The 14,815-nt window shown below is 43.3% G+C and overlaps 1 protein-coding gene across 4 annotated transcripts in view; it reads left to right on the top strand.

Annotated features, from left to right (window-relative positions):
• The window catches only part of LOC148645959 (inactive phospholipase D5), a 66,718-nt gene extending 51,923 nt beyond the window's left edge, over window positions 1-14,795 (top strand). For all 4 annotated transcript variants that reach the window (XM_088609910.1, XM_088609912.1, XM_088609913.1 and 1 more), the window contains exons 6-10: window positions 4,062-4,259; window positions 7,738-7,874; window positions 8,413-8,578; window positions 9,125-9,215; window positions 10,329-14,795. In XM_088609910.1, the coding sequence (XP_088466036.1) occupies window positions 4,062-4,259; window positions 7,738-7,874; window positions 8,413-8,578; window positions 9,125-9,215; window positions 10,329-10,558 (822 nt within the window). In that variant the 3' untranslated portion in view covers window positions 10,559-14,795. The remainder of the gene's footprint in view (window positions 1-4,061; window positions 4,260-7,737; window positions 7,875-8,412; window positions 8,579-9,124; window positions 9,216-10,328) is intronic.
• The last annotated feature ends 20 nt before the right edge of the window (window positions 14,796-14,815 follow it).

The raw sequence follows: 14,815 nt of genomic DNA, 5'->3' as shown, positions 1-14,815 counted from the left end.
ATTGATCCCGTGAGGGAAATTACAGTGCAAAATTGCAGTGCAACAGCAGCTTAACACACACAACACAGCCACAGTGTAACGAATTAACGATCGTGTAACGAACGAATCTGGATCACTGATGTAAAGTAGGAAGAGCCATGTTCCTGATACAGGTCTATGTGATACTCCACTAATTACATCACCCTTTCCTGTACCGTTTCCTATCCCTAAGCCAGTGTTCAATCTAAAAACATAAATTACCTTGAATTGCCTGAAATTGAGAATTAATCTTTTATACCAAGCTTTATCAGAAGCGTTCTGAATATCTAAATAAACCTTATCATATCCTCTTTTTGTTGCCATTAGCTAAACAAATGGTAGCACTGTAATTAATAAAGATTTATCTTTTCTAAATCCTTGTTGACTATCCCTTAGGATCCTTTTTCTACATAGGCAATTCTCTAATTTAGTTGTAATTATGATTTTCATGACCTTACATGTAAGAGGAGTCTTGCTTGCTGGTCTATAATTACTTGATTCTGTTTTATTCACCTTGTGTATGGATGTGAAAAGCATTAGAGGTTTCCCAATGAGTGGATGTAACCCCTGTCCTAAATGGGACCATATTTAACTTAGATTGCTGTAGAAATATGAAAAGTTTTGCATAGGGTTTTTTTTAATGTAATGAAGTACTAGGTAATAGTACTTAATGATTTGTCAGTCATGCTGACGGATTCCTTTCGCAAAGCCTCGTGATGCTCTGCTTGCACAATCCAGCTGCACGTCTGGAGCCACCATCTTCCCGTTTCACATGAAAAGCTTTAGCGCTTTGATACGAAGGTAAAGCTTTTTGAACTGCTGTGTCCTAATCAATATCACAGGACATGCAGGATCGTTGAACTGTATCTGTTCCTTGAGCTTCTCGGCTCTTGTCTTAGATTAGTCCAACACCTGCTGGGGTTTATTCCACTGCTTCACTAAAACCCTAATTAAACTAATGATCTGCTTCTCCTGACCTTGTTTAAACTTTTTTCCAGCTCCCTGATATCAAGGTGCATTTTACCCACCCTTAAAGTAAGCTGAACTACATATATTATGTTAACAAAGTGATGTTAGCTTTGGCAGGGAAAATGGATATTTAACTAATTATTTAATAAATTGACTAATTATCTAATGGAACAAGAAAGAAGTTTATTCCATGCTGAAAAGAGAAGAAAGAAAACACAACCTTTCGGCCGTGGAGCCTTCTTCAGGTGTGAGAAAGACAGGGCAGTAAGCAAAGGTAAGTAGTGGGAGAACAAAAGCTGGGAGAGAGGAGGAGCGAGAGGCTAGCTGCAGGATAATTGTTCTTAAAGACGGTTTTCCGAACTCAGACATCAGAAAGACTACAGAAACCAAAATTATCCTGCAGCTAGGATCACACCTTCCCCCTTCTCTTAACGACAGACTACTTTTCTTCTAAATTCTCTCTATTCATTGGAGGTTTCATTTCACACCTCTCTTCGCCTATCCTGACTTCACACCTCCTGATTGGCCTCTCTTTCTGTCCCCTGCTCCCATCACACCTGAAGAAGGCTCCACGGCCGAAACGTTTTGTTTTCTTTCTTCTCTTTTCAGCATGGAATAAACCTATTACTTGTTCCTTTGCAGCCTACACATGCCGACACAGCTACCCACCTGAACTAATTATCTAGTGACCCAATTGCTTATTAATTAATTAAGGGATACAATCTCTTCTCATGGATGAGACAAATGTCATGTTCTTCCTCATTGGCCTAGCAGTCCTTCTTCATAATGATGTTCCTGTAATAATGGAGGATAAACGTAGCTGGGGATAGCAATCCACAAAGAGACATATTTAAAGAAAAACAAACAACACTCATAAAAATGTATTTGGAAGATTGCATTCCCCTTCCCAAGCCCCGCTCTGCTGTGATTAAATCGGAGGTGGCTGCCTTCAGAGGGACCAGTAATTGGAAATGCCTGAAGCTCCTGGCAGCTGTGCTGGGAGACTGCCAGGAGAGGAGCAGTGCGACTGCATATCAGCACTCAGGTCGTGTCGGTGATGAGCCAGCTCCAGGCCGTGTTGGTGATAAACCAGCTCCAGGCCGTGTCGGTAATGAGGCTGCAGCTCCAGGCTATGTCGGTGATGAGGCAGCTCCAGGTACTGGTGGTAATGAGGCAGTTCCAGGTACTGGTGGTAATGAGGCAGCTCCAGGTACTGGTGGTAATGAGGCAGGTCCAGGCCGTGGTGGTGATGAGGCAGCTCCAGGCCATGTCGTTGATGAGGCAGCTCCAGGCCATGTCGTTGATGAGGCAGCTCCAGGCCATGTAGTTGATGAGCCAGCTCCAGGATTTGGTGGTGGTGATGAGCCAGCTCCAGGCTGTGGTGGTGATGATGCAGCTCGAGTCTGTGTCAGTGATGATGCCGCAGCTCCAGGCCATGTCGGTGATGAGGCAGCTCCAGGCCGTATCGTTGATGAGCCAGCTTCAGGCCATGTCGTTGATGAGCCAGCTCCAGGATTTGGTAGTGATGAGCCAGCTCCAGGAAGTGGTGGTGATGAGGCAGCTCGAGTCTGTGTCAGTGATGAGGCCGCAGCTCCAGGCCGTGTCGGTGATGAGGCAGCTGTAACGCTGCTCTGTAGAGGTGAAAAGGATCCGATGCAGATGCAGGAGTTGTTGGGAGGTAAGTAAGCGAACAGAGCAAAACCAGGAGCTGAGTCGTAGTCCGAAGGCGTAAGGTAGGTCGAGATCCGGTAAAGGCACTGGTGGCGAACAATCCAAAATGTGAGACAGAATCGTGGTCGAAAAGAGAGCTGCAGGGTCAGATCCGAAAAAGGCACAGATAGCAAACAATCCAAGGGGCGAGACGAGATCCGAAGTCCGAAGGCAAAAGGTGTGGACAGAATTCCAGGAAGGCAAAAGGGTAAGAAACGCTAGGCAGAGCAACAAGAAGTGAACTCAATACTGAGCAACGGGAAGTATGTAAGGATAGTATAAATAACCCGCTGCTGGTACTGATTAACTCGCTTACGCGTTGATCTCTGCTGGCTAGTGGTCGTGACAGCAGCTCAGCATATCAGTGATGAGGCAGCTCCAGGCTGTGGTGGTGATGAGGCAGCTCCAGGCTGTAGTGGTGATGAGGCAGCTCCAGGCTGTAGTGGTGATGAGGCCGCAGCTCCAGGCTATATCAGTGATGAGGCAGCTCCAGGCCGTGTTGGTGATGAGGCAACTCCAGGCTGTAGTGGTGATGAGCCAGCTCCAGGAAGTGGTGGTGATGAGGCCGCAGCTCCAGGCTATATCAGTGATGATGCAGCTCCAGGCTGTGGTGGTGATGAGGCAGCTGCGGCGTAATCACCGACATGGCCTGGAGCTGCCTCATCACCAATACGTCCTGGATCTGACTCATCACTGACATGGCCTGGAACTGCGGCCTCATCAGGCTGTGGTGGTGATAAGGCAGCTCCCGGCTGTGTCGGTGATGAGCCAGTTCCAGGCCGTGGTGGTGATGAACCAGTTCCAGCCTGTGGTGGTGATGAACCAGCTCCAGGCCATGTCGGTGATATGGCAGCTCCAGGCCGTGGTGGTGATGAACCAGCTCCAGGCCGTGGTGGTGATGATGCAGCTCCAGGCCATGTCAGAGATGAGGCAGCTCCAGGCCGTGGTGGTGATGAACCAGCTCCAGGCCGTGTCGGAGATGAGGCAGCTCCAGGCCATGTCGGTGATGAGGCAGCTCCCGGCTGTGGTGGCTCCTGGTCATGAACATGCGGGGGGAAGCTCAGCAGCAGGCCGATGCAGAGCCTCTCAGCAGTGCAAGCATGTGCAGTGCTCTGGCCTGAGGCGCTCTGTGTGTGTCTGTTATAAACTCCTCTGCTGCACGAGAAAACAATACTGTGACCCCATGAAAAAAGTAACGCAATCAAAGCTTTCAAAGTCTTGTTACTTTTGAAATTTCCTCTACGGTAGTAAGAACTTTTCCTTTTACTCTGAAGCTTAGAGGACAGGTGATGTCTTGTTTTTAACTGCACTTGCGGTTTTGTTTTCACTTTGAAAGTGAAATGCACTTGTGTTCAATTTCGCAGACGAAGGAGCTCGGGGTGATTATCTACAACTGCAGCTGCCTGGCACTGGACCTGCACAGGATATTCACCCTCTACTGGCAGCTGAATTACAAAGACTTCGTGCCCTCAATGTGGTCCAAGAGGGTTTTTGCCCTTTACAACAAGGACCGCATGCTCAAGGTGCACCTGAATGACACCAAGGCGGAGGTCTTCATTTCAGTAAGTGTGACTGAAAGCCTGAGACTAAACCGAAAACTATTCATTTCCTATTAGATCAGTGCCCATATGGATACAGATCTGAGCTTCTAAAAAACTCTTCATTCGCAAGGACAAGGTTATAAGAGATCAAATGAAAAGTCATTGTCATATATATCGTCTATATCTCTTTCCATTTTCAGCTATAATGGCACAATGCCTAAATCCCACTAAAATACTCACTATGAAAGAGAAGCAGGAAAAGTCAATACAACTTTAAAAATGAATGTGGTTTTAAAATTAACCTTAAAGTCCAATCAGCATCATTACATTGCATATAATAAAGAATCTTGAATTGATTGAATACAAGCCTACTACTATTCCACACAGCACCCCTGGGGATCATTTGATACCTATGGATATTTTTGCTTTGGACATCTGCAGTTATTAGTGTACCTAATGTGGTGAAGCAACGCACAGTGCACAAGTGACAAGATTAGTGGGGAATGTAGAAGAAAAGTGTAATATTTGCACAGTAAGCCTTCATTTGTGATGTCAGTAATTAACACGAAGCAACTCCCTCCTTCTCTTTGGTCACGTAATCTGTCTGCTACTAATTTTCCATTGAGAAATAGATCTTTCTGTTTCACTGAAACACACAAGTGTCATTTGACTTCTTTGATTAATGTGACAGATAAAGGGCTGTTAATAATCGCTGTTACAAACAGTCTTGACCACTGTACTTAGAAGAACGTAATTGTAAAGTATGTTGAAAGGATGTGCTGAAATCCATTTTTTGAAAATGATTTTCTTTATTAGGAGAACACTTTCCTTGTATGCATATTCAAAAACAACATTTTTTAATAGATGTTGATTTCTTTTGTCAGCTGGAAAACTTTGATAGTCTGGCTGTGCATTTTTACACCATTAAACAGTTGTCATCTGGAAATGTTTTGACTTGGCTGTCACGTTGCATAAAAAATAAGAAACGCTGAGGAAAAAAATGACTCTTCACCAGAAAACCGTTTAAAATAAATTGTTTTGGAGCTGGTGTTATTGACTCAGCAGCCTGCCTTCGGTTGTTGCAATCAAGGTTTTAATTAATAAAAAAGAAACTGAAGGGTATTTTTTCATGTATGTTTCAATCGGTCCTCCATGATCAAGTGACAACTAATCACCACTGCTCTCACTACCAATCAGAACCTGGCACAGTATAAATACATTATAATAATAATAATAATAATAATAATAATAGCTTACACTTATATAGTGCTTTTCTGGACACTCCACTCAAAGCGCTTTACAGGTAATGGGGATCCCCTCCACCACCACCAATGTGTAGCCCCACCTGGATGATGCGACGGCAGCCATAGAGCAGAGTAATGAAGCCAGTTCAGAGATGGGGATTATTAGGAGGCCATGATTGGTAAGGGCCAATGGGAAATTTGGCCAGAACGCTGGGGTTACACCCCTACTCTTTTCAAGAAACGCCCTGGGATTTTTAATGACCACAGAGAGTCAGGACCTCGGTTTTACATCTCATCTGAAGGACGGCGCCTGTTTACAGTATAGTGTCCCTGTCACTATACTGGGGCATTAGGACCCACATAGACCGCAGGATGAGTGCCCCCTGCTGGCACCCACTAACACCTCTTCCAGCAGCAACCTTAGTTTTTCCCAGGAGGTCTGCCATCCAAGTACTGACCAGGCTCACACCTGCTGGGCTTCAGTGGGTTGCCAGTTGTGAGTTGTGGGGTGATATGGCTGCTGGCATAATTGCGGTGATCTTCACTCCTGGTCCTCCAGAGACTCAGTCCACAAGGCTTACATGGGAACACAAACTTTCCAGTGACTGCAGATTTGGAAATGAAGGTAATTAAGGCCAATTAAGTCAATATGTTAGGGTCATTACCTCATTGCAAGCTCAGGTAGAGTCAAATCCAAAATACCATGTGGCTCCGTGGGACCCAGAGAGAGGATGTCTGTGTTAGAGACTATGAGTAGATTATCTTTACGGTATTCATTGCATCATTTTACAGTTTAGGGCACATTGGTTTTCTGTTTAATTTTATATTCACAAGTCCAGCTAAACGTTCGTGATAATACATTTATTATGCATAACTAGTACTGTAAGTAAGGTGGGGAAAATGTGTTTAAACCAGCACTGAACTGCTCACAGCCAGCAGATATTCCCTGTCCCTGCAATTGATCCTGGAGACACTCGGTTGCTCATCTCCAGAAGCCGGTCCCCCAGGTAAACAGGCGGAGACATGACCACTCATGGCTCCACAGCCCTGGTACCGCTCCTACAGAACCACTTTAAATGTATGTATAGACCCCAAGAATTGCTTTTTTGTTCTAGAGGACAACATAGGCAAGGAAGGAAGGGTTTTTTACATTTAAACATTGTTTAAAAAAGTGACCTAAATATTATCTCACCACAACGTACATATTTGCCAGCATCTGTAAATACACACCCCACTGGCTTCTAGAACGGAGCAGGGACACACCGCAGCTAGCTGGCAGCAGAGCGAGGCAGCGGGCTGGCTCTGCACTTGTAGCTAGAAGACCTCAGCTGAGATGGTGCTGTCATCCCCTTGAGCAAACTACTTCACCAGGCTGTTCTAGTAACTGCCTCACGTACTAGTGGGAGTCCTGGTCACCTGCACAAACCAGTGCCGGATTTTCCATTAGGCACTATAGGCACAGTGCCTAGGGCCTATAAAGGAGGGAAACATTAGTGACTAATGAAAAAGGAGCTGAAACAACATGCTTGAGATCGACTCTAGGTGCTCCAAATGAATAATCATATGCTACCTATCGGCTGTTCTAGAAACTAGAAGTATCGAAGTGATGGTCACTCAACTCGCTCCATCGGTCATGTGTTTTAGCATGAGATTAGTGTAGCGCCCGCACCGGTCACTTTAGCGGCTGCACCTCCCCCTAGCTACGCGCCCGCAAGGCAGGCTGGGGGCAGCGGCCGAGGGGCTGGACGTGAGGTCAGCCTGTCCACTGGATATTGATCTGGCAGTGTAAATAGCATATAGAGGTTATGAGGAGCCATTGTAAATAGTTGTCAGTGTTTGCTGCTTTGTCCTTAAACCCACCATAAACCATAACCCACCATAAACCAAAGTACCCCTCCTTAACCCTTACCCTGTGTGTTTAACCACTTCAGGGAGTTTCAATCTCTGTCTGTCAAAGTACAATGGGTGGAGGTAAATAACCATTTTGTTCCCAGCGCATCAGGGGTGTGTGAGCTTCATTCTGTGTTAATCCCCCGGTCATTACAATAGTTTAAAGTACATCATTTCAATCGACGTAATTCAATTGGCATATACCCCTCTTTTTGTGAAAGTGTGAAAGTGCCTAGGGCCGATGAACACCAGAATCCGGCCCTGGCCCAAACATGAATCTGTTCTCTGTTGCCTTACCTGGTTAAATGAAGCATTAAATCAACTCATTGTGGTGTTCTCAACGCTTCTGTTGTTGGTGTTTTCAGAGCTCTCCGGACACCTTTTGTCCTAAAGACCGAACCAAAGACATTGATGCCATTTACAAAGTGATTTCGGATGCCAGGAGGTTTATCTACATATCCATTACCGAGTACCTGCCTCTTGTGAACAGGAGCCCACACAGGTCTGTCCCACTCACAAGCAATGAAACAAGTAGGCAGACGTGTAAAAAAGTGCTGGCATGAAAAGAGCTTTCTTGCATTTTCCTGTTTTTTTTTTAAGTAACAAAAGTAGTTCTTCGTAACCTGTAGGAATTAAGTGATATTTCACACAGGAACCAGATAAAGAAAAAATAAGTAATTGTTTTGTGTGTGTTTGCTTTAAACTGAAAGAAAACAATTTAATGTACTGTAATACTGAAATGATTAGTTTTCTTTATGCTGTTTGGCAAATTGAATCACACAATTACATCAGATGTGTACAGAAAAAGGCTAACAGTCAAAAGATTATTTTTGTTAAAACAGAATTTAGCCATTTTGATCAATCACATTTAATCCAATTAAAACTGATTTACTAGCTGTGGTCTTGTGTAACATATAATACATTCATACAAAATATATTCCTAATCAAATTAGTAAATAAAACTTCATTTACTGCAGTATTCCTCGTACTGCATGACACACATCTACTCACCTTTAACCTCTGTGAACTGGTGTTTCCAGATACTGGTCTCGTATTGATGGGATGCTCAGAGAAGCTCTAATCCTGAGGGACATCAAAGTCCGTCTCTTAATCAGCTGCTGGACTCAGACCAACCCTTTGACATTTAACTTTGTGTGGTCACTCAAGACCCTCTGCACAGAACGGCCCAACTGCACTTTGGAAGTGGTGAGTGAAAACGGACTGGACAGCTGCCCCCCCGCCCACGGTTCCCAGCATTCCCACCTGATTAACCAGAGGGTTCATCAACCCTGCTATGACATCATCATTCATAACACAGCGTGTTAGTCAAGAGCTGTGTGAAAGCTGTGTGGAAAAGAGATTTTTGGCTCTGGACAGTCTCCTGGAAGGTTGTGGGATCGAATGAGGTTCCAGTAAAATCATCAGCCATATGTAACGAATATGCCCCTGCGTATAACAGGGATCTCAGGGAGAGGTCTCCTTCAGCTCAGCCGGCAAGTTCCCTGCTGCATGACACTGGAGACCCGGGTCGGGTCGGAGCGGCAAGGGCAGAACCCCCAAGACCGTTACACATACAAATATATATTAATGTAAACTTCGGATAAGAGCGTCAGCTAAATAACACGAGAATAAAGAGATGTGTCTTGAAGCTACAGGCTTCTACAGAGAGTGGTACATGAGCAGAAATGCCTGCGGGGCAATCTTACTCTAACTCTGTGTTGTCATCTTTTAATGTTTATATATACCATCCAGAAGTTCTTCAGCCCCAAAGAACAGAGGAATGGCACTGCGTACACAATTAACCGCAACAAGTTCATGGTGACTGACAACGCCCTGTATATCGGTGAGTATCGCACTCCCCATCCTCACACCTGGTGCGGCTGTCACGAAAGCCGGTCTTGACTCCCATGGAGTGCGTTATTAAAGACCCTATGCGGACGGTATAATCCGTAAAAGACAACGGAGGAAGGTACAACGGGGGTAGGATGGGTGGACAAGACAGGGGGCGGTATGAGGTAGCAACCAAGTCCAAGGAAATCCAAAAGGGAAGTCGGGGCGCAGTCCGTAATCCAAGAGCCGGGAGATCCATCCAAGACAAACGGTTAAAAGGGGGAACCGGGTCGGAACCGGCACAGGAACAGGAACTAAAAACATAACGGGACCAGGTACTCTGAATCCCGGACCCAGGCGGTCAGGACGCCGGGGAAAAGGCCTGGCTTCGGAGAACCTGGAAAATAGGCGTGCCTTGTGGCGTCCATCTTCCAATACTGACCCCAGAACTGCAGAGACGACAGGCTTTTAACCAAAAACCAAACGAGACGCACCAGGAAATAATAGAAATTAATCATAACCGAAAGTGGTAGGAGCGCCCTCTAGAGGAGGGATGTGGAACGTAACAGCGGCACTTGTGAAGACAGAGACTCCATCTCTCGTTACCTCGAGGTCAAGATAAATGCAGTTTCTATGTTTTATTTAAAATGATACGGGTCACATTTACATTATGGAGCCACATGGTATTTTGGATTTGACTCTACCTGAGCTTGCAATAAGGTAAGGAGCCTAACACATTGACTTGATGTTAATTGGGTCACATTTACATTAAGGAGTCATTTTTTCACATAATAACAGTGATCTGTATTATAATATGAACAGTGCGAAAACCATGAATCACTGAAAAAATACTTTTCTTGGCAGGTGAGTCACAGACGCCTTGTGTTCATATTAACACTACAATTTAAAGTGTTTTTCAATGCTTCAGATAATCGAGAATGATAATCTGGACATGATAAACTGGGCACCTACAGTATGTTGCTGTGTGATGCTTATTTTTCACGACTATACTGCAGTTATGAATAACCACTCGTTTGTGCAGACAGGTTTTTTTAGAAGAGCTGACTCATTTGGAAAAACAGTATTAAAGGTGAATTTAATATGATCTGTCTGGCATTTGTTTCAGGGAACTTTGACTGGGTGGGGAACGAGTTTGCCTACAATGCTGGAGCCGGGCTAGTGATCCGACAGGAAAACAGGACCAACCACACCATCCTGGACCAGCTCAAAACCGTGTTTGAGAGGGACTGGTATTCTCGGCACAGCAAGAGCCTACAAGCCAACAAGATTCCCGAGTGCATTAAACACAGGATGAACCAGCCGGCCTCGCCGAAGGGCTCGCAGTACAGTGTGTAGGCGGACTCCACTCCGCCGCTTCCTGAGCTCGGACCGGATTTCTCACAGCTGGGAACCAAACCGGCACCCGAGCCGTCAGACTCTCAGCGAGACCTGTTTAGTAAGAAGCAACTTTGATTAATTTTCTAATTCAAAGCGGTGCCTGAATTCTTTTTTTTAAAACAGAAACAGTGCGAACGCAACATCAGCACAACAAGATGAAAAGCAAAGTTTTTTGCTACGTGCATATACATACAGTGCTGGATATTTTGATTAGGAGGAGAGGGATAGTCTTTTTAAACTCGGATGTCCCCACAGCATTCTTAAACAAAGCATTCGCATTCCAGATCATTAAAATGGGACTTACTTAAGTCCCACATATTCCAGCAAGGTAGGTCTAGAAATTGCGTTAATTGTGAAAAAAAAACATTGTGGAATTAATGCGCTAACAAGAAGCAGGCAGCATTCACCTGTCACTCACTCGACACTGGCTAAGTTTAAGACATTGTGCTTATTACCATTTGCATTAACCTAAGTCGGCATTGAAAATCAGACTTCTGATCAAATAAGGCTCTTATTTTTACAAGAAATCTTACACAATCACAGAGAGACAGTGAATCCTCAGGGTGTTAAAAGGAGGAAAATAATTTACTGCACTGCATTCCTGGCCTCAAAGATGCATTTCGCCTTCGATTCGTCTGCCCCCTGGCGGCAGGATGAGGTATAGAGAGGGTTGAGACGGACGGGGTCGATCGCACCTTCCTCACTCTGCAGCTACGACAGCAATTTCCTCTTCTTCTCTCGGACAAAAGGCGCCAGAGGAATCGTCGCCGTGTCCCTCTGGACACATGTCCTCTCCCTCGGCCACTTCAAAAGAGATCACAGATCACAGATCAGTCAAGCCGTGCGTCACTTTCAAACAAACACAAGTCACCACAGTATTTTTGTTCTTTTACTATTAATTATCAACAAAGGCCCAGGTTAAATTAAATATTTCTCCCTCTTGTCTAACACATACTCAGCTCAGCTGTGTGAAACAGACACATTGGGCTGATACTGAGCTGCCAGGAGACTCCAGGTCTGTCACTAGTCCTCTGAGATGGGTCTGAGCTGAGATTTATTCTTGGCCGCCCGATAAAAACGATCAAACAGTTGTGCGTGCATTTAATTTAATTGTATTTTTATAAAGATAGATATACACAAAACATAAACATTAACTCAGCTTTTAAATTCCATTTTGAACATCTTGAAAATAAGTACATTTTCATTCTTTTTAAGAAAAGCATGTCTCTTTCTAACATAGTCTTTTTGTACCTACTTCAACAGAAATGAGGAAACTGCTTTTTTAAACCAAATATTCTTAATATCAGCGTGCGCTGCGTTGTATCAGTTTTTTACACAAGGATCAAACATTACTCATGTTTTTATATTTCTTTATATGAAACTAGAAGTACTTTGTTTGCCAGCTGAGAAGACTGTTTGCTGTAAAAAGTGGGTTTGCATGTCATGCGCTGTATACAAATAGTTATAGGCAGGGAGTACTGATGCTGAAATTTGCAAATCTCCTTTAAATTTGCTTGACCTCCTTGGCAGTTGAAGGGCAGCAGAACTTGACTTCCTTGTGAAAATGGCTCTTGCTTTGCTCATGGGATCAAACGAATTTGTCTCTGTACACCAGGGGTCCTGGAAAGCCCCAGTCCAGTCCAGTTACTTTTTATAAGTCACCCTAAATCACCTGTTATTTGAAGATCAGGAACAGCTATTTCAGCATTTGATCAATTCAGCAAATAATGTATCATTAAAGGGATCAATAGTCTTTTAGAGCTGAATGATATTCTGATTTTTGTTCCAAATGATCTCTACTTAACTGATAACACCACCTGTTCAATTGATCATATTTCAATTGTTCTCGGCCTTGAAGGACCGAAGAATTAGACCCTACCCATCGAACCTGCAGGACTGGATCTATCCAGGACCAGGTCTGGAGACCTCCTGCTGAGCACAGTGAGGCTCAAGAGCAGAACCGAGGGGAACTAATTGCAAGGCAGCCTTTGTAAAGAGAAGTTTGTTTTTGGGGGGCGATATTTCGTCTTAACATTAGTACATAATTGCAATGTTAATAGAAAAACCACTGTGTACCATCGTTCACTGCATGAGCCATTCAAGGGATTAGGATGTCCATCTCCAGCACAGATAGGCTGATGCTTACAGCTTCAGAAAAATGGAGCCAGAAGACACGTCTATTCGGTGAAGGAGGACAGTTCTGTTCAAGGAGCCTGGTTTATGCGGAGCTCGCCTGTCTAAAAGTCTCACACTGCCATCTAGTGTTAGGAATCTAGATCTCTTCACCATCACAATGCTGGTAGCACATTCCTGATGGAAACAGAGCTCAAGTACTGAGGACAAGGACTGTAGCAAACGTATCTTCTTCATATTGAATGTATGATATGTTTTTCTGGCACACCAGTCAGCATGCTTTTTCCTCTCTGTTACAACACGCAGACAATGTTCTGTAAGAAGTTTAACAATTTTCTTTGGCCTTTTATGCACTGCTTTTTTCCAATCTCACAGGCTAGATCTAATGCTACTGTTGTCAAATCACCTCATCTAATCACGTTTTCCTACCCAAACAGCCAACATTTTCTCTAATCCTGGTGACATCTCTGGGCTGAACATACGGACAAAGGACAGAATAAAATCCAGAAACGTCTGGTTTAAAATGCTTGACCCTTTAAGAACACACTGCACAATCTTTTTTTTACATTGCACTGGTGAAAGTTTTCCAATTGCAGCTTATTCAAAGATTCATGTAGACAGGGCTATGTGACTTCTGGGCAAACTTTTAAAGTTTTTTTTTTATTTCAGCAATAAATCTTTTCACACAGGGACATAAAAAGACTTAAGTATGTTTGTTTTTCCTCCATTAAAGGAAAAACACATTCAGCAGTCTCCAGTAATTCCAATATAAGTTGTAGAGCACAAAGGAAAGTTACAAATTTAATTTAATTCCAGATTTGTTTTACGTTAAAAGAATGATCCTTTGCTAACAACACATATTTCCCTTAAGGAAAGATTTCCCTGCTGGTACTCTCCATGTGAATTGTATTTGCACTAGGTCCATGGTTTTCAAATACAAACCATCTGAAGATATGATGTCATTCTGTACAATAGAAAATCACAGTCCCATATTTACTAATAGTTTCACAGGGAGAACAGCACCTTTTACTCAAACTCACTAACTAGCCCCTTAATTAAAATGCCCCATGTTTAACCCACTGCTGTCCCATACTTCTAACACAGGTTAGGGTTTAGCATTACCAGCTAAAACAAAACTACAGCATTTTAACATAACTTTCATAGGTTTGATTTAATCTGAAATGTAAACTCCAGTTTCCAGCCTGATACCAGGCTCTTGTTTGATAGAAAACATCATGTGCTGACTCTCAACAATGATCTCACATTTCAGTTTTATATCTGGACATGTCTTGGAACAGACCTTGTCGTTTGAAAGTTATGGACATGAAGATTTTTAACTGCCTGCAGTCCTTTTTTATATTTTACAGAATCCTTCAATTCTTTACTCAGCTTCCCCGAGCTCCTTCAAATCTGAACTGAAAACTTTCTTGTTTAGAAGGGCTTTTACTTAACACACCCCCATCTACTATCTCCTCTCAATGTGTTTTTTTTATGTTGTTCTGTAAAGTGCTTTGAAAAGCCACTTTTAAAGGCACTATATAAAAATAAAGTTTACTGGTATTATTCAGTAGACTGTGCACAGAAATAGTGATATTGTACATATTAGCTCAACTGTTGGAATAACTGATGATTTCCTAAACTCTGAAATGATTACAGATCCCAGCCATATTGAAATCAGCAGCACTGGCATGAAGATAAACCACAATCTGACAGAATCCACACGCAGAGTCTAGGCCTGAGGACCTGTGACATCTGTACAGGATATTTCTGGAGATGCTCTTTTTAAAATGGCTTACAGCTCTGTAAATAATATGCGTTGCTCATGCTAAATCCAGAGTAAATAATTTTTTTTCTTCCAAAATTGGCATGCTACCCGTTTGCATGACCTGCCTTTTATGAACATTATATCTTTGAAAGTTTTGCAATATTTTAAAATGCAGAGGAATGTATATTTATTGTATAACCATGCAAATGTATATGAATGCTACATCCTATATACACTTATAAGTTAAATTAATAGCTTTAATTAATTTGTACCTGTCAATAAAATTGTTTCAAGAAATTTGTCCGGCTCCTTTGTGA

Source organism: Lepisosteus platostomus, chromosome 17, assembly GCF_059453375.1.
Source record: "Lepisosteus platostomus isolate fLepPlt1 chromosome 17, fLepPlt1.hap1, whole genome shotgun sequence".
In the NCBI taxonomy this organism is placed as follows: Eukaryota; Metazoa; Chordata; class Actinopteri; order Semionotiformes; family Lepisosteidae; genus Lepisosteus; species Lepisosteus platostomus.
This window is presented reverse-complemented; position numbering and strand designations above follow the sequence as displayed.